At 39.1% G+C, this 21,062-nt stretch overlaps 1 protein-coding gene across 4 annotated transcripts in view; it reads left to right on the forward strand.

Annotated features, from left to right (window-relative positions):
• Positions 1 to 21,062, forward strand: part of elmo1 (engulfment and cell motility 1 (ced-12 homolog, C. elegans)) — a 100,914-nt gene that overhangs the window by 77,379 nt on the left and 2,473 nt on the right. For all 4 annotated transcript variants that reach the window (XM_067410885.1, XM_067410884.1, XM_067410887.1 and 1 more), the window contains 4 exons: positions 11,796 to 11,959; positions 15,908 to 16,020; positions 19,165 to 19,272; positions 19,372 to 19,454. In XM_067410885.1, the coding sequence (XP_067266986.1) occupies positions 11,796 to 11,959; positions 15,908 to 16,020; positions 19,165 to 19,272; positions 19,372 to 19,454 (468 nt within the window). The remainder of the gene's footprint in view (positions 1 to 11,795; positions 11,960 to 15,907; positions 16,021 to 19,164; positions 19,273 to 19,371; positions 19,455 to 21,062) is intronic.

Consider the following 21,062-nt stretch of genomic DNA (forward strand, 5'->3'; position numbering starts at 1 on the left):
AAGTATCTTCTGTTGGTTTCCGAAGGACAGTACTAAATGGAAAAACAATGATATTTAAACAAAATAAGAAAAATTGAGACATCTTCATCCTGTTCAAAAGTTTTAACACCCCGACTCTTAATGCATCGTGTTTCCTTCTGGAGCATCAGTGAATATTTGAACCTTTTTTAATAGTTATGTTTGAGTCCCTCAGTTGTCCTCAGTATGAAAACACAGATCTCAAAATCCTACAGCCACTGCTGGAAAGGGTTCAAATATGCAAAAATGCTTGAAAACTGATGAATCTGCAGGAGCTGGAGGAATTTTCTGAAGAACAGAGCTCAGTTTAACTGCTCAGGACAAACAAGAGACTCATGAACAACCATCACAAAACATAAAAACAGTCATGGATCATCAGGTAACCACACACAGTATTGAGAATCAATGGTTCACATACTTATGAATGGGGTTATTTTAATAAATTCAGCTATTGTTTTGTCTTGTGAACTAAATGCAAACATATTTTATGTAAAATATCTTACTCAGGACAGTACTAAACAAAAAATAACATGCATTTTTTATTTTTTCTTATTTTATTAAAATAATTCTCATTTTCAGATTCTGCAAGGGGTTCACATACTTTTTCATGCCACTGTAAATATATATATTGAGGAGTAATGTTTGTAGGTTCTGACACCCTTGAATCTGGATGGTTTTGTGGCTTTTTGGTGGCATGTGAGCCACAAGTCTTTTATTATGTCCTCCATTTTGTTCTTTTGTCTTGGTGGATCCAGTCAGACACGCAGTAAAATGATTATGAGGCTTCGCTGTCACTATACAGCATTGATGGACCTCCACCATTTTCGGATGACTGCACCTCACCATTCTCTGCCTCTTCTCACACAACCATCTAATTTTTATACGCACATGCTATTTTTCTCCTCCCCCACTGCCTCTCTCTCTTCATGATAGGCCTGTCACATCCTGTAAATATTGTCTGTCCATCTGTGTGTGTGTGTGTGTGTGTGTGTGTGTATGTGCGTGTGTGAGTGTGTGTGTGTGTGTGTGTATGTGCGTGTGTGAGTGTGTGTGTGAGGTGTGGAGAAGCAGGAGGTAGGTCTGCTCTCAGCGATGCTCTTGGGGCAAAAAAAAAAAAATCTGACGGGCAATAGTTTGCCTGTTTCCATGGCAACCACATTCTAATTACTCCCTCTCCTGCTTCACTATAACATAGAACAGCTATTGTGTGTGTGTGTGTTTTGGTTCATAAACAGCTGTCTTCTCCATCTAATCATCTCTGACGAAAGCAGCTATGACACCTGACTTTAAAATGGCCACTTCGGTGCATCCAAGCACAGTAGTAGTGATGTAGTGACTCTGTTTAAGCTAGCACAACCCCCACCCCTCCCCCTTCCGATCTCGCCCTCTTCAGACGCCCTCCCTTGTATACAAACCACGTGATCAATGTTGCCGGAATGCAATTGGCTGAAGCAGTCATGGCGTCTGGCCAATCAGGCTTAAGCGCTGAAATGGACATAAACTGAGCTGCTTGGAGATGCTTTCAGACTTCAGAGTGCTGATTGCATGAACGGCCAGACGAAAGCAACCTTTGGCTAAAGCTTGGTCTGTTTTCATCAGCAACATACACACACAGAAACAACCCCAGGAACCATCTGCCACCACTCTTTATTTTCCTTCTGGCGATCCGATCGTCCCTGCACCTGGTCAGGGTTCATCTCTGCTACACTGGGTTGGACCAGCGTGGATCCGCGCTCCCAAACATGGAGGTGACAATGGCATGTGAGTACTGCTGAAGAGAACGCGTCGGGTGCATGGAGGAAAAACGGGTGTAGACTGAATGAAAAGGATGAAGGGTCATTTGCAATTTTGCCTGGATGCTGGTGGGAAACAAGAGATAAAACAGGCGCACAGATGGAGCAGGCTTTGTGTGAAGCTGCTTGTAGTAATCAGGTTAGAGGCAGATTTCAGCTCGCGATTAAAGAGGAAGCGATCCAGAGCAAACGCTCCAACCTGCGCGCTCCTCCGTAGCCCAGCCCCTCCTTGGGTACTTATTATGAATGAGCGCTTTAATGTGTCGTTTCTCCATCACTCCTTTCACCGTAGCACATTGACCTCTAGTCGCTCTCGTTGCTGTGCGGCTGATCATTAAGTTTGAATTATTTGTGCATGTATCCCACGTGTAGTGAGATACCAGCACTGTCTGTTTGGCATTTTTTTGTTACTCTTGTAACAATGAAAGCTTGTATTGAGGTTAATCCCTTTTGTATACAGCCTTGTCCTTTGTGAATTCTTTGTTTGTACAATGTTCACAGGATTGACCTTTTCTGGATGATCAAAAAGACTAAAAATCTCCCAGCACTTCTGAATTCTGTGATGGGCTGTCAGCTAGCTCTTTATGTTGATTGATTACGATAATATCGCAGGCAGCATTTTTTTTTTCAAAGCATAAATCTGCAATATCTCATAAAGTGAATGATGTCTGGAGGTGTTGTTTAGTCGTGCTCAGCATCCGCACCCAAGCCTCCGGTCCACAATTCCCTACTTCCCCTTGCAGAGCAAGATTTTTTATTTTTATTTTCATTTCTTCTTTCCATTTGTCACTCTTCCTTTGTTCCTTCATTTCCTTCTCTTCTTCTTTCTTTCTTCCCTTTTTTCTTCCTTGTCTTCTCTTCCCTTCCATCCTGTCCTTCTTCATTCCTTCCTTCCCGTTCGTACGGGAAGGAAGGAACGTACTTTTCTTTTTTACTTCCTTTCCTTTCCTACTTTTCTTTCTTACTTCCTTTCCTTTCCTTCTCTCTTTGTTTTGTCCTTTTCATTCTCACACACAAAACCAGTGCTACTCTACGCTATGAGCTGAGTCTCATGAGACCTTAAGTGACCTTAATGCATTGGATGCTTTCAGCATGCTTCATGCTAGCCCTTGGAGAAAGAGTTATTCCTGCCAATGGAATGGATGTGTGGCTGGATCCTGAGAGAGTTGAGTGCCACCTGCTATATTACTCCATTGTTGGGGTGCTTTTTCAAAATCCTGTGTTATGAAAAGTTCCCTTGTCAGACAGAACTTGCGTGTTAAGAATGTGCCTGCATGCACTTGGCCATGTATATGCATGTTCATGTGTCTTTCTCTGTGTGGTCATCCTCAATACTTCAACAACTATTGGAGGCTACACACTTATGATTACGGGTGCAATGGATCGCAGTTGATCTGCAGTTTGGCACGTATGTGATTCGCGGATTAATTGCTCATTTTAAGCATCATAGAGTGAAATTTATCATTTGCATGTGTTTTCTTGCCAATTTACACATTCAAGTGATTTTAAACCATTCCAGCACAAGAAGAGGCGAAAAAGAGCTCAATTCGTTACTTGCTCGCTGTTATCTGTGCACACGGCCGCACACACCTGAAACGCGCACACAGAGGAACCTATTCTCATGGGAATGCGTACCAATAGTACATTGAAAAACCAATAGTTTTTCGCGTGCATATGAAACGCACTTTATGGCGTACAATAGGCACAAACACTACTAATCCTACCCAAGACCCAAGACTAGCGTATTATATGCATGCCATAAAGTGCGTATTGAATATATGCGAAAAACTGCGTATCATATGCACGACAAAACTATGAGATTACACTCGCATATGCATTCTCATGTGATCGGGTTGCACAGAGAGAAGCGTGTGAACGCAAAATTGATTCCTCTTTTGCATCTCCTTGTTCTTGAACGGACACATGGACACAAAATTATGCTAAAATACTCACCTCTGCAATCATTTTCGTAAACACAATCCGTTATGTCTTAAGTGAATGTAAACCGTCGAGAAAGAAATTGGATGTGTATCATTATATTCGATCAGTGCATTCAGTCTGAAAGTGACAGCAGCCTATAAATACCTGCTGCTGTCTGTCATTAATGTTAATCAAGCAACAAAACATAGCTTTAACAAGGATTAATCTATTTGTAATTTATACAGTGAACACTACAGTGTTATTTTACATTTAATGATTACATTTCTGTACCTGAATACTACTGTTAGGCCTTACTTTATTTGTAACTTTGTTATATTGTATTTATATATGCTTGTAATTTGTGTACATGTATTTGTTCTTATTTTTTACTGGCTCTTCACTTGCCTTTAATATTTGAACTTTATTAGTTAGGCTAGTAGTTTTTGCTGTGGTACAGAAGTACTGAAATTACATTTTTAAGTAATAAATAAAAAGTTACATACAAAAGTTAAATAAAAGTTTTTTTGTTTTTTTTTTGCTGATCCGAAAAATTAAATCCTTGACTCAAAAAACGGTAACATGATCCGAACCGTGAGTTCTGTGATCCCTTGCTCCACTACTTATACACCATAAAACACTGACTGTTCAAGTTGTATGGTCAAGTGCAGATACTCAATATCCTGTTACATCAGTAGGTGTCAGGCCATTCGTCTCAACACCCCAGCAAAAATCCAGCAACCTGCAACTACAACTAACACACCAGGTTCTCTGGATTTGGTCAGAGATTTATCAAAGAGAGTGGAAGAGATTCGATGGACCATCCTGCTTTTTTGCAGAGTGGGTGCAGAGCCTACCCATAGCATCCTATTGCATGCAAGACTGCAGGTCTCTCTCTTGGCATGCATATGCATGCACAGGTGTTTTATCCTTGTCTACTCCACTTGTTATTCATAGGCTTACCTCCAGCATTTATGAAAAAATTACTTCAGACTGTAATGCATCTGAATTCATGATCTTTGTGGTCAGTGTTTCCAGCAAATGATTTTTCCGTTAATGATATCTATTTATTTTCTTTGAAGTAATGCCCATTTCTTTGATATGAATCATTATTAACTGTTATAAAAATCATTATGGGGGAGGAAACGGCATAATTAGCATGTCGATTGTGGAATGGATAAATGCCCCTTTTCCTTTTCATGCCTGATTACCCCATTGGGTCTACGGTCCATAACAAGCAAAATGAATGCGAAGAGGGATGACAGAGGCAAGTGCAAGATATGCTTCCCAGCCTGTACTGCAAAAGTTCAGATTTGAAATTTATTATCTAAACACTATTTGATTGATAAGTTGTAATTGATAAATAACAATTGCAGTTGTGTCATAGACTTGTGTGTTGATGTGACTTGCTGGGCTAATTAAGTAGCTTTGTCTTTGGAGAACTGTGCCAATACGAAGCTTTTGGGTTTGATCCTAACGCATGTCCTAACCAAATGTGACGTGACACTGTGACATGCGATGAAAGGTATCTTTGCCATGTTAATCCTTTTTTGTCCTAACCAGCCTCGACCCCTTTATCAGAGGATTCTATTTTAGAAATGGTTTCGATTTCTGCAACATTGCTGCTGGTACCACAACATGCTAACTATGACGATGATTATCTCAGGTACTGGTTATATACTTTAGGGGCTTTCGCACCGAATAGTTCTAGGAACTCTAGTTATAGGAACTAGCCACTATAGTTCCCCAACTAATTTCTCCCCCGGGCCATGTCTCTGGTTGCATTCACACTGGGAATAGGAACTGTGAAGTGGCCGACAGCGGCATCTTTAAGCACGGCATTTGCAAATGCTAAAAACCAGTGGATGGAGAATGCCGTGATCGGAGATGTTTGTTGTGTGTCATGGGTTTCATGATAACGGAGATGGAATGTAAATGCATAATCTATGCGACTAAAAGAGCAAAAAGTGGGGCTAAGAGACTAAATCCTCCTCCTCTAGCCAACTTTTAGTATCGAGGCAGAGAAAAGAACACAAGCCTGCAGACAACAAGTAAATGCCGTTTTCGCCGTTTTTGTTTTTTGTGAAGTAAAAATGTTTACACGGCTTTATAAAAATGCCGGGTGCCGGTGTTTGACATGCGTTTGACCAATCAATGTACACTTACGTCACTGATAGTTCCTATAGAGCTGGTTTAGACTACTCTGAAGTAGGAGCTAATTTAGTTCCCCCAAAAAGAGTTCATAGAACTAAAATCGTTCCTAGTTCCTACGGTGCGAACACGGAAAAATCCGGGTACTTCAGCCAATAGTTCTAGAAACTATGAGAAGGTTCCTCCGGTGCGAAAGCCCCTTTTGAATATCATTTTGTGTGACCTTTATAGCCATACTGAAAGCAACAATGGATAATTTGCCTCAGATCTTGAAAATAAATTGATATTAAAACTGTGAACTCAAGTATATTCCATGACAAAGATTGTATCAGTCTCTCAGTATGGGTTTTAATGATGGTAAAGTGGTTTAAAATGTATGGATCATTGAGAATGCAGTGCACTCGCAGAGAGAGCCCTCCCACATGCTCTTCTGATTGGCTGTGATTTTTGATTGATCCTGTAGTCATGTCACGTCTGGTGTGGACAGACAAATTGCTTGTCGCAAAAATTTTACTGCATCGCATCTGGTTAGGACACAGTGTAAAGCTTTACTAAGACAGTCCTGTGGCTGTTGCCGATGTTTGCTTTAGCATCGCATGCAGAATGTTTTAATATGACATTTCCTGTGTATATTAGTCATACAAAATGTCAGGATCATGAATAAAGATAATCCTCTTCTAGCTTTTGTTTACAGCAACGCTGCTCATAAACTTATATGTGATTTATCTTCCTAAATCAATAAAGTCTTCTGATGTAACTAAATAACAGCCTTTGCATAATTACAGGTAGGAAAAAAATAGGACTATTAATAATGTGCTGGTATGTAAAACAGAGAGGCATACCTGAGAATTTATGATGGATAGCTGTGCAAAGTTGTAATTAAAATCGGATGGGAGTGATATATCTTGCCTGCCCTGATTGGAGGCACAACAGTGCTTTGATTGGCTGCCTGGATGAGGGAAGTAAGCAAATTGCCACAGCTGCAAAAAAAAAGAAAAAAAAAAGGTGCTGGTAAACCGCTAAATGCTACTAGAGGTAATGTGCTTTTCATGGGTCATATGTGGAATAGCACTGACCTACAGTATGTCATGGTGGTTTTTGCATGTTGGTCTGTGTATAGGCCAGACAGATGCATTGTAAAATTAAATGAGTTTTACCTTTTAACAAACTAACAAACAACAGTTTCATAATGGATTGGTGTCTCATAATTATTTTGTTTTGTGTTTCTGTTGATGGTTTTTATTTCACATTTGGATGTGCATTGGTTGCGCTACACTGCTTATGATCTGCCTATAAAATGACAGGAAAACCTAATGCACTATTTGTCTTACTGATGCATGTGATAGCCTAGTGAACTATAGTCGGTTTGTTTGTCTGTTTCTCATCAATGTTTGGCTTGTGTATCATAGAAGTTTGTTTGGAATTGGTTTAGTCCCAAAGGACAAATTAGTTTTAAACTGTAATCATCCAGAAAATCAATTTGTTATCTTTTTCCAGCTGTTCAGCATCCAGTTTATCAGATATAAAAATTTATGAAGGGATATAAATATCTTTTACAGCACTCCTCTCGAAGGGCCCTAAAATCTGGATTTGTTTCCTCAGTATAATCCAAGACTGCACTATGCAGTCTAAAAATGCTGGGTTGAAAATGGACGAATCCAGCAGTTGGGTTGTTTTGACCCAGCATTTGGGTTAAATGTTTGCCCAACCTGCTGGGTAGTTTTATTTAACTCAACTATTGTATTGCTGGCTTAAATTGAACCCAAAATATGTTGGAAATGTACATTTATTAATATGTTTAATAAATAATAATTACAAATACACATTTATTAAATTGATTCTTTATAACCTTTTGATTAGTATTGTTGCCTCTAGTAATTATGTATCTGATTTTTAATTTCCAACATATTTTGGGTTAATTTTAAGCCAGCCATTTAGTAATGGGTTAAATAAAACTACCTAGCAGGTTAGGCAAACATTTAACCCAACCGCTGGGTTCGTCCATTTTCAACCTAACTTGGGTTGTTTTGTATGAAAACTTGATGTGTTTTCTGCCATTTTATATTATATGTTATATTACTTTGTGTCATAGCACAACTCTCTTCATGGCATTTAATGGCACTGGCATGATCCCACAAGCCCACTCATTTTCCAGAGATGATTCAGAAACACTTTAATATTAAGATTAATCCCTCATTTGTTGTGCCTAAGGGAAGCAATAGATTTGTTCAATGGCGTTATAGCTTTGACATTCAAATGTATTAAATAATGCAGGCGCCTTAGAGAGTATAATAATAGCTCTGATGTATCAATATAAATCAAAATATATAGTCCAGTGCAGAATAACAGCATTGGTCTTATGAGCGCTTTCACAAGCGCACAAACACTTGCACATTCATTCTTCTGTATGTCACTCTGTATTATCTGCAGGGCTGACATACAGTGGGCGAGTGTGTTCTCTGCATTTAGATGCTCGAGAGAGAGGAGAGGCGAGAGAAAGACAATAAGCATGGCAGGGCAGTTGAAGACTCGCGCACTTCTTGCTGAGGCTGTGACACACTTGCGTTCGTTTGTCTATAAAAAAAGGTCCGTTTCCGCTTTATTCATAAATATCACCGCCCACCACATCAGCAGCTGAAATTCCACTGTTCCCCCATATCATCTCGTCCTCACAAATAAAAGGTCTGCTTCTATTTCAGCCATCACGACTTGATTTGAAGAGGCTGATAAAAGGAAGTGAGAGAGCGCCTTGGATTAATTAATTTCGAATCGTGAAAAATCTGCAAATGCGCCCAGAAAATTGCTTCCTCTGGCATAAGGGATTGTTTCAAGTGGAGACATTCGCTGCTTCGTCTCCCACCTGCAGCTGTCAAAGCCCCCTCCCCTTTAAACCTTACTGTGCTGTTTGAATAGAGCCATCTTGGTTTATTCCTCCAGCAATCACTCCTCTCATTCTTCAAGCACCGACATATCAGCCTAGTGATTTGGGAGGGGGCCTTGACCTTGGCCCAGTCTTATCACTAATTAAACCTCATCTAATCCTGCTGTGCGAGCCAGCGGCACCTGCTTCTCTGGATGACTGGGAGGGGATGCATGCATGAATAGCTACTAGACTCGGTTCCAGCTTCCCAGCTCATGCGTTGCTGGGCTCCCCAGCTAATCACAGCATATGATCTGTAGCCCAAGGCTCGGTGCGTACACCAACCCCGTTTGCGGTTTCGAGCTGTGCATTATTCAGGCATTACCAGGAAAGCTGTGTCTTTATGGCAGCTGGCCGTTTCTGTATCTGAGGATGAAGAAAAGCTGTCTTCTTGTGCTGCATATGTGCGAATTCTTTTGTCATAGTCCATTGCTGGCTGTCTCTTCTGTTTGTTTGCATTTGATTCTTCATCAGACAGTAATCCTCAAGATGGCTTTCATGACATGAGTTTCTTCCAAGCAAATTCTTAAAGGGTTAGTTCACCCAAAAATTGTCATTTATTACTCACCCTCATGTCGTTCCACATCTGTAATACCATCGTTCATCTTCAGAACACAAATTAAGATCTTTTTGATGAAGTCTGAGAGGTTTCTGTCCCTCTATAGAGATCCAACCCAACTATCACTTTCAAGGTCCAGAAAGGTAGAAAGGACATTATTAAAGTGACTCCAGTGGTTCAACCTCAGTTTTATGAAGTGACGTGAGTGCTTTGTTTGCAACAAAAAAACACTTTACCACTTTTCTTTAAAAAAAAAAATTAAAATCTGCAACGCTAGTTCACAAGTGCTTCACGACACCTGCGTGGTGTTTTCAGACTTACGCGTCAACTCAACGCACATGCACGAGTGTTCACGAGCTTCAAGATGCATGTGTGTTATGTTAACACGCGAGCTGACGTTGTTGTGTGAACAAGCTTTGGATAATATTTTGTGAATAAAGTGATAAATTATGTTTATTTTTTGCACAAACAAAGCATTCACATCGCTTCATAAAATTGAATTTAAGCCACTGGAGTCACATGGATTACTGTAATGATTTCGTTTCCTACCTTTCTGGACCTTGGAGTGGTAGTTGCGTTGGATCTGGAGGGACAGAAACCTCTCAGACTTCATCAAAAAGATCTTAATTTGTGTTCCGAAGATAAACGAAGGTCTTACGGATGTGGAACGGCACAAGAGTGAGTAATAATTGAAAGAATTTTAATTTTTGGGTGAACTAACCCTTTAAGAATACATGCTCTTCAGTGGTGGAACCAATACCTGTGAGAACAAGGCCTCAAAATTCATCCACTCTACAGTAGACATACACATTTTGTGTGCGTGTAAAACGTGACATGTTAACATACAGTGTTAACTGTATGCACTACTCATACCCTGTATTCATTAAATCTGCCCCAAATGGTGCACTTGACGAGGATTTGTAGTCTTGTAGCTTGTGTTTGAGCACATCTGTGATATCCCATTTGTCATTTTATAAATCAGAAGGGTTTGGATGAATTGTGCAGAGATTCAGAGGAAACTGAGCATGAAAACTGATCAATCCAAATTAAATCCAAAGTCTCTGAAGCCATTTTGCTCAGTTCCATTGTTGGCAGTTACTGTGTTTCATCTTTTGTAGGACAGTAATTAAAGAAGCATTAGGGAGTCTAATTTAAGATGCATGTACAGTAGTGTGTTGGGTAGGTATTAACTGATCTTTGTTCAAGGATGTATTGTATTGACAGTGTTAGCTTCTCATTTGGAGCTTAATAAGTGTGTGAATGCCTGTCCAGGTGTTTGCCAGTAATTTGATTTTGTACAATACATTGTAAGATGACTTGGTAAGAAAGAGTTTGCTAATACATTTATGTTATTAGCAATCTCTTTCTTACCAAATCATCTTACAATATATTGTTCAGGTATACCCTACGTTATGGGGACAAAATGTCCACACAGAGATGGATATCTGAAAGCCTTGTCATGTGAAAAAAAAAAAAAAAAAAAATCATAATGTCTATGGAATATCCAAATAAAACATGAAAACCCTATATATATATATATATATAATATAAAGAATTATTTAGGATACTGCCATCTTTGTGGGGACATTTTGTCCCCATGACATGGGGTATACCTGAACTACACACACACATATATATACAATATATATACATATTATATATATATATATATATATATATATATATATATATATATATATATATATATATATATATATATATATATATATATATATATATATATATATATATATATATTGTATATATATGTGTGTGTGTAGTTCAGGTATACCCCATGTCATGGGGACAAAATGTCCCCACAAAGATGGCAGTATCCTAAATAATTCTTGTCCTTGTGGGGACATTGTTTGGTCCCAATGAGGAAAACGGTTTAAAAATCATACATAAGTGATGTTTTTGGAAAATCTAAAAATTCAGATGGGTATGTTTAGGGGTCATGTGATAGAATATACAGTTTGTACAGTATAAAAAACATTGTCTATGAAATGTCCCTACAAAACATGAAAACCCAATGTGTGTATGCATGTGTACATTTGGGTGCCAATGCTCATAGATTCTACACCCAAGACTCTTGTTTTAATATATTGCAATTTTTACTATTTCCTTTCATTCACTAGAGAGTATTCACTCTTTTCCTTGTCCAACTTTCACTCTTTTCCTTGATTTTTCAGAAACCTTTTGTCTGGGAATGTATGTAGACACTTAGCATGTACACTACCTGTCAACAAAGTTGTCTTTTTTTGCTGTCATAATCGTGAACCATTTCAATCAATTGTCTGATCTTTTGTCTTTGTTCAATTCAAAAACTGTAAAAGTAAAAGCAAGATATAAAAATGAGAAGTTTGTCTTCCTGAATGCATAACATTATGTCCTAAATGATTAAATCTGCGTGTGTGTGTGTGTGTGTGTGCTATAGGTGATGCAGGTGGTGAAGGAACAGATCACTCGTGCTCTCACGATCAAGCCTAACTCTCTGGATCAGTTTAAAAGTCGTCTGCAAAATCTGAGCTACACTGAGATCCTCAAATTGCGCCAATCCGAAAGGATGAACCAGGAGGATTTCCAATCCCGGCCCATCCTGTGAGTCACTGGAAGCTCTTCAATTATCTAAAGCACTCAGTTCCCACAATCAGACTCACCCAGTTTTGGTCCATGTGTACTGCACCTGTGTCCCACTCATGATTGAAAACAAGCCTTTAAATGGTTCATAACTAATTAAACTAAGAGGAGACTCCATTAAATAAATTACCCACTGCATTCCAGTAGTGTCATTTGAGCTGGAATGTACAATAGCAGAGAACAGTCTATAACATTAACATGCAATATAACAGTGAAATGAAAATGTCGGTGTTGAACTTTCAGAGCTTGTTTGAACTGAAATGCTGGAAATAGCACTCATGATTTCCTCTTCTGTCAAAATATGTAACATGGTTCAGTCTGTTTACTATAACAGGAATATCACTTTGTCAGCTTGGTTTTTGACAGTATAATTTGTAATCCCTAACAAAATAAAACATAAAAATAATAAAAAAACAAAAATCAAAGCCAGAATATAGCTGCAAGCAGCAATTCGGGGCCAAGCCCCAGAAGGGGCAGTAGCGCAATACGGAGCAGGAAGAGCAAAAACAGCAGAAATTGAATGTACATGCTAAACAGCTCGTTCAGAAGGACAGGTGGAAATGAAATGAAAATTAATAGAAGTTCAGAGAATGAACACGGAATGAACTAAAAACACTTGTATCTCATTCAAGAGGAATAAAGATTAGTACAATGCTTATTTGGATAAAAAAGGTATCAAAATGACTCATTACACACAATTGTATAAAGGCACCCCACACGGGATTCGAACACACAACCTCCGGGTCCAATGTCCATTTCTCAACTCATTGCGCCACTGTGCAGGTGAATGTTGGCACACCTGCCGAAGTTCATTAGTTCATGTGAAAATGAACTCAAAATGAAGAATTTTTATAAAACTGCACTGAATGTTATATTTAATAACTACTTTAGATCATTCTGCAGCTCATCATGCTGTAGCGCAATACAGAGCAGGAAGAGGAAAAACAGCAGAAAATGAACAAACATGAAACAGCTGGTTCAGAATTACGGGCGAAAATGAACTCAGAACTTATGTACATAAGCTTAGATGAAAATGAACACAGCATGAAACAAAAAGCATTTATTTCTAATCCAAGAGGCAGTAAAGGAATCAAAACACACTATTTCATAAAACCGCTCCACCTGGGATTCGAACCCACTATCTTGGGGTGCAGAGCTCATCAGGTAACTGGCTTTACGTATTGAGCTACTTGAGGATGCACATTCAACAATCTGTGGAAGAGAACTTTTAGTGTAAGAAAGAATTTACAAAAAAGCATTACTTAGCATGCTAACCATATTAGCATGCTAAGCTAACTTAATGCTAATGAAGCTCATGGTTAACTTGATAGCTGAAGAGCCACATTAAAGAGAATGACAACTGGTTAGCATGCTAAGCAATTAGCATGCTAAGCTAACTAGCATAAGACAACAAACACAAGCAAGGTCACATTCAGAGATGAATATCTTGGGAATGGTAGCGAATATCAAAAATCCATTCAGTCATTTCTGTGCGGTTCGGTCCAAAGATCACCTGAGCTGATTTTGGACAAAATTGGACAAATTTTGAAGGAGGAGTAGCGAAAAAACGGAATACTGTACTTTTCAAAATGGCCACTACTGTACTGGGAGGAGACTTAATGTAAGATATTGAATGTGATCAGTATGAAGAGAGGAATCAGTTGTATTGACATTCATTTTTCTGGAACAAAGGGTTCAAAAGTTATAACCTTTACAAAAGTGAATATTTGAACTGGTGGTGGCGCTATAGACTTAGTCCTAGATACTCCAAAGTTGGTCAAATTACTTTTAATTACTATCACTACAAGCATGCCAAATTTGATAATTTTCCTTCTTATGGTTCATTGATTACCATACAGGGGGAAGAAGAATAACTACGAATTTGGACATAAAGGAATTGCATGTGATAGCTTCAGATTAGACCAGTTTTAGGCAGAATGCCTAGAACAGACACAAGTTCTGCATCTTTTCCTGCCACAGTACCTCATGCGGTCTGGGCATGTGTCACACTGAGTTTCGAACCCACGATGCAGAGCATTCGGGATCCGTGGCGTAACACATTGAGCTAATCAGCCATGCAAGTTCATCAGTATGCTAAGCAGAGGTTTCAGTGTGAGAAAGAGTTCACAAAAAAAAAAAGCTTCATAGCATGTTAACCATATTAGTATGCAAAGTTATTTAATGCCAACTAAGTTTTGGTTAACCTGTTGACTGAAGACCACATTAGAAAGAATAGCAATAGTTTAGCATGTTAAGCAATTACTGTGCTAAGCTAACTAGCATAAGACAACAAACACAAGCAAGGTCACATTCAGAGATGAATATCTCGGAAATGGTAGTGAATATCAAAAATCTGTTCAGTCATTTCTGTGCGGCTCGGTCCAAAGATCATCTGAGCTGATTTTGGACAAAATTGACCAAAATTTGTAGGAGGAGTAGCGAAAAAACTGTTTTTCATTTACTTCAATATGGCAGACAGGTACATTTAAGGAAAATGGCAAATGATACATTGTCGGAATCGGCATAAGCCAGGGAATAAAATGACATGAAGCATACACATTTTGGAAAGTGTTTTCAAAAGTTATAAGCGTTTTTGAAATAATCATTACATCTGTGGAACAGTAGGTGGTGCTGTGCTGAAACTTCTCAGGTACCTTCACGACCTTCTAAAGGTCATACATACCAATTTTTGTGAAGATATGTCAAATTGTTTAAAAGATATCGCAATTTATGACAAAATTCAAAATGGCGGACACGTGATACATCCAATATTGACAGAATCGGTATCGTCGGATTCGACATGATCCAAGGAATCCATAGACACCAAGATCTTGATTTTCTGACAAACTGTTCAAAAGTTATTGGCCAAAATAGCCATTTTTCATATCTCATGACCTGTAGGTGGCGCTGTTCCCAAGTTTGGCATAGACCCTCAGACCATGGTTCTGATGAAGCGTACCAATTTTTGTTTCGATTGCTCAAAGTTTGGCCGAGATACAGCCTCTATACTAATTTCGGGTCGACCTCGTTAACTTCGTGACATCATAACCTTTGAACAAAGATGAATAAAAAAAAATCTGTTCAGTCATTTCTGTGCGGCTCAGTCCAAAGATAATCTGATCAAAGATTGGACAAAATTGGACAAATTTTGAAGGAGGAGAAGCGAAAAAAACAAATACTGTACTTTTCAAAATGGCCGCTACTGTAATGGGTGGAGACTTAATGTAAGAAGTTGAATAGCATCAGCATGAAGAGACGAATCAGATGAACTAAATTTAATTTTTCTATGACAAACAGTTCAAATGTTAAAACCGTTAGAATGTTGAAATTTTGAACTGGTGGTGGCGCTATAGAGTTGGTTCTAGAGACTCCAAATTTGGTCCAATCACTATTCATGAGCATCTCTACAACTGTGCCAAATTTCATCATTTTCTCATGTTCCGTTGATAGGGCTGCCATAGACTCCCATTCGGGAGGAAGAATAATAATAATAAAAGGGAAAACGTACAATTACAATAGGGGCTACAGCCCCTTCGGGGCTTGGCCCCTAATAAGCCAATTCAACAACACAGAATATGATCAAAATATTATCTCATGAATTACTTAGTTAATGCTCTGGGCATTGGTTAAACATTAGAGAAGTCTTTAAGTCTTTAAATGGCTAATTAATATTGCAAAATTCTCAGCTTTAGATCTAAAGCAGCTAAACACAGTCAGTTTGGCAGTAGTATTAGCAAAACCACAAGATAAAAGGAGGTTTGCCTGGGCTTGTGTTACAAAGAAATGTCTAAAGACCAAGTACGCTTTATGTCTGTATGTCAATTATGTTTTTGAGTCTTTCTTTGTGCATACTGCCAGTAAAGTGGTGGATCAGTACTTTTAAACTGCATTTGTCTGATGTTTCTCCAGGGAGCTAAGGGAGAAAATCCAACCAGAGATCATGGAGTTGATCAAACAACAGCGCCTCAATCGCCTGTGTGAGGGCACCTGCTTCAGGAAGATCAGCAGCCGAAGGAGACAGGGTAAGAAACACGTACACTTAAAGATACATGTAAGGAAGTTCAACAAAGTTTTTTAGTCCATAAAGATTCCAAATAGTTTTGGCTCCAAAAACGCAAACACCATGTCACAAGGCAACAAAGTGGCACAACAAAACTAAAAGTGATAGAAGCTGCCTCTTTCTTGTTAATCCAAGTTTCTGTCCTATCCAGCAGCTATGAACAACACTACATTTTGTCTGTTGCTTGATTCTCTTTCTGCGTCTCACACCCACACAGAAAATTCATTAAGCAACAATTCCGCACCTCGTGTATGTTATCCATTATACATGGGCAAGCCTGAGAGAGATTGCTTGTGGTAGTAGAGAAATATAGGATATTGCATGACAAATCCCTCAAGGAGAACCATAAAAAGGATGCAGTTTGCTGAAGCTGCACAGAAATAAATGAAAATACATGTGTAACATAGCATTTTCGCCTTCGGTTTCCCCTCAAAAATTTGGAACCAGTTGTGTCTGGTTAGTACACAGTGTAAGCTTTTTCTTCCCTAAACTGAATGTACTTTCATCTGAAAAGTCTTAAATGTATCAGCTCCGAGTATTTAGTTCACTAGCTTTTTTTATGCTTGTCTAAAGTGTCTGAACTGATTTACCTAATGATTCACTTAATTTATTGGTGACCTCAACTGGGCTGCTTCTCATTCAAAGACAGAACTTCAGAATTACAAAGACCTTCATTGGTCACATTTTTTTATTTTTATTATTTGCATTCAGCAATCTCGTAGTATAGTAACGAAATGTTAGAATGTCTTACACCATAGCTTTTATCCAACTATCTTACATAAACACTCTGAATTTTATACGTCCTATGAATAATATTTTTATGAGTGCTATTATTAAACCGACAGCATGATTTAGCAAGTGTGAAAAATAGCCTTGTCCATTGCTGAGAGAGCGGAAGTATGGAGCCAATTTCAAACAAGCGCTGAGTGGTGGGTGTGATAAAGCTTACTGCGCAGATTGGAGAGTTGAAGGATCGTCAAATGTAATATCGCTTTTTACGCGGGCTGGCTGAAGAGGAGGGCTGTCTGCTGAGCTCAGAGGGAGGCTTTATCAGTTAGCCTGGATAATTTAACACTCTTCACACTTCTACAGGATTAGATCATTCTGAGACTAAACACCTTGTCTGTCTCTTGCTATGCATCCTTCTGCCTGCCTCTCTCTTTTTCTTTTCTTCCTTTCTCTTTCTCTCTCTCTCACTTTCCCACTAGATCTCTCATTCTTGCCTTTTCTCTTTTTTTCTATTCATTTGAGAATTGTCACACTTTGCCTGTTTTATTGACATCATTTTCTTCTAGTATGAATCTCATTTGTGTGAATGAAACATTTTTTTTGTTCACAATCATGTATTATATTATCTGCCAAAAGCCATTGGAGCTAAATATGACTTACATGGCACCCTCTCATAATTTGACTGACATGTGCATTACACTTAAGTCAGTATTTGCCAGTGGTTTGCCTTAATGTGACAAAGTTCAGAAAAATGAAGCATGACTACTAATGAGAAGCTTATGTGAACAGAGTTGAATCAGATAAAATCCAGGGTGGGAATTTTTGAATGTTGCATTCCTGGAAACTCAGAATTCGAATTGGTTATTTTCAACATCCACTGAAAATAACCAAATGGAATGGTGCTTTATCGATCTGTCCCAACTTATTTTTAAGTAGGAGGTGGTAGAATTCCAAGTTCCAAGGTGTCAGGAATGCAGGATTGGATACAGCAATAAAGGAGGAATGCCTACTAGTAATCAATAGTTCAGCGACTCATTCTTGTCAGTGTGAATGCCCCACATGAAATAGAAATATTGAATATTTACCTTTGCCCATGTCCATGTTTGTGGTATGTGGCAGTATAATGTATATCAGGTTTTCATTAGTGACATTGATAGGTTCTTACTATATTTAATTTATTATTGTTATAGTAACCTTCTTGATAATGTCATTTACTTGTCATTTAAGGCTGAATCACATTGAATGTATTCGCGCCATTTCAATAGCTTGCGTCATGACATTCTGGTATGTTTTACTTCCTAATACAATCTTTAGAATGAGGTTCCCCACAGGAGGCACTGACCGACCACATAAAGCCACCAAAACTCAGATATATTTAATCCCAAGATAACCCAATGTCAGACCATTGCTTTTGTCCGTGTACAACTAACCTTTTCAGCAAGCTTTTAAGGACTGCTCTTAAACGACAGAAGGAAGCGCACCTGTGGTTTTTCATTTTGACAGGTGCTACATTGACATTTGTATTCCCTATTGTTGCCCCATAGCAGAGCTCTCTTCTCATGGTGTAGAAAATGAGCTGTCCAGTTCCTACCTTGAATCTTAAGTATTGCAGATGTTGCCTGAGGCTGAGCTTTTCGAATAATGTTAAAATTGAATTCTTCTTTGCCTTTAATTCGCTGAAACATTTTAGATTTTTGTTCTCCTCAACCACATCGCTCCCTGTCTCATGACTTATGTCATCAATTAGAATAGAAATTCAGGAAAGCCATGTACAAAGGAAGCCACTTTTTCATCATGCACGTGGCACTGCATGCATATTAAAGGATTCTGCACATATCTCTTCTGACATCTCAGAATGGGCTCACAGATGGCTGTTGGCTGCAATATCCACTGGTTGTTCATTGCACATTCGCAGTGGTGGATAAACAGTCTATTGAGCTGGTTTGTTAGTAAGCTGAAACTATAGAAAGAGTACAGTGATCAAGCTGTTTACTGCACACTCCTTATCTCTTTGGGTGTATGTATGCAGCCTGTGAAGTGCCACCCTCCAGGACACTCTTTCATTCCACATCCACAATGATTTTAAATTTGCCAAACTGCTATTCCCAGCTATTAGGATTTGGATTCAGACACTAGAGTTGAGTGCCAGCCATGGCCTTCTAGACTAAATGTGAGCAGTCCTGGCAGTGATCACTTTTGTCTGCTTTTGGCGCAGCACAGGAAGCATTGGGAAGTAATTTGGGGAAAAAATTGCCAGTCACGGCTTTACCCAATCCACAAGGAAAAGCCAAAGCATATTAAGCATTGTACTAGAATGAAAGACAACTTGTTAGCATTACATTGTGGAAGACTAACCCGCTGCTTTGCTTCTTTACAGACAAGTTCTGGTACTGTCGATTGTCGCCCAATCATAAAGTTCTCCACTACGGGGATTTGGAGGAGAGCCCTCAGGGAGAGGTACCCCATGATTCCCTACAGGACAAACGTGAGTAGAGCCTCCGTTCTGATCATGGTGTAAGTGGCATCACTCCATAAAGATGAGATTAAGATTGTCTTATTAATTATTCTTTGTTCCCTGTTGCAGTTCCTGTGGCTGACATCAAAGCTGTTGTCACTGGTAAAGATTGTCCGCACATGAAGGAAAAGGGAGCTCTGAAGCAGAACAAGGTGAGCAAAAATGATCTTGAATATCAAAAGATCAAATTTTCCTTTGATGCAGTGGTGTGTGGCTTGGTGACAAAGGATGCATTAGTTATGCCTTGTAGCTTTGTGAGTAATGATACATCAGCTCACTTAAGTTTCAAAGTCACCCTTTCTTCTTCCCACAGAACAAAGCAGACAATGTCAAATTTATGCCACAACTTAAAAAAAAAAATGACTCCCTGTTGACCAAATTGATTAAACTTGAGGCCATATCAAGTATAGCTGGAATTTTCTGATACAGCCATAAGGATCCCCTTAGTCCTGATGACACTGACTCTAAAATAACAATGTGTATCAATATTGTATTTTGTACTTTCTTTAAGCAACATTTATCTTAATAGGAATTTGACTTGAAAAATCAATTCCCTCATCAACTGCTGAAAAGAGAGTTCTATTCCGATTGTCTTGGTTGTATGTAATCTCATCTCTGCGTAGGCGAGATGAGAGGGGTCAGAATTGTTTGTGTCTGCTCTTATTTTGGATGTGAATAATGTAGCTCTCATCCAATGATGCTTTAAGCTGTTTGAATGATCCAGTATAATCCTGTTTTTTAGGTTAGTTGACCCAAATAAGACAATTATACCCCTTTTCCAACAGCGTGAACTGGGTGCAAGTTCAGAGCTAGTGCTATTGCCAGTTTGGAGTTGGTTCAACTAACGAGCCTTTTAAGAACCAGTTTGCCTTTCCACAGGCTACAGAGCCAGGTCTTATGTCGCTGTATACATCTCATCGTTCCCAGCAGTGCCAAACACAAACAGATGATGTTCGAGATGTATCAGCTTCTTGCAGACCAATCGGTGCATGACATCAAAGCACCGCGAGAGCGATCCAAAAGCACAAGGAGTCGCGTGCTCTACAAGCGCTCCCAGTGGCACTCCGATATCACACTGATCAGTCTGTGCAGCTCCGATGCATCTCGAACAAGCCTTCCATCAACAATGGTGGACGTTGCATTACTGTTGACGCTCATGGCTTTGCAAACCTACATCGACATCCAAACACGGCGAATCCAACTCGTTCGGTTCGTGCAGCTAGCGAATAGCTGCTATTTCAATAATGCCGGTCACAAGTTTCTGTTCATCTTATTGGTCATGGTAACCCACCCCAAGTCCCTGACGCAAGCGGTTCTTATCTAGACCAGCGATGTTTTGGTGCTACTTATGAACCACTTTTCCTGGTTCAGAGCTGGTGATCTGATTTGAAACTAAGTTCTGGCTCTGAACCAGCACTCAAACTGCCTTGGTGAAAAAAGGGTTTTAGAGCAAAAGTACATCCTTATCATCCCAAGACATTATTATTCTGAAGAATTTGATTCCACTTTGGTCACATATGATATATCAGAGTTATTTACATAGATTACAAGTATCTAGTCCTGCTCCTGGATAACTACATTCCTGCAGAGTTTACCTCCAACCTGCATGGAAGTTTCTTATAATCCTGAAGACCCTAATTAGCTTGTTAATTAGAGTTAGAGCCACACTCTGCAGAAAGGCCTACCACCACTGTACTAGAGCAGTATTTCCTTAATGGAGTTAAATGCTCTAGGGCCCCTGGTTGAGAACTACTGCCCTA

This window comes from Chanodichthys erythropterus, chromosome 15 (assembly GCF_024489055.1).
Source record: "Chanodichthys erythropterus isolate Z2021 chromosome 15, ASM2448905v1, whole genome shotgun sequence".
Taxonomy (NCBI): Eukaryota; Metazoa; Chordata; class Actinopteri; order Cypriniformes; family Xenocyprididae; genus Chanodichthys; species Chanodichthys erythropterus.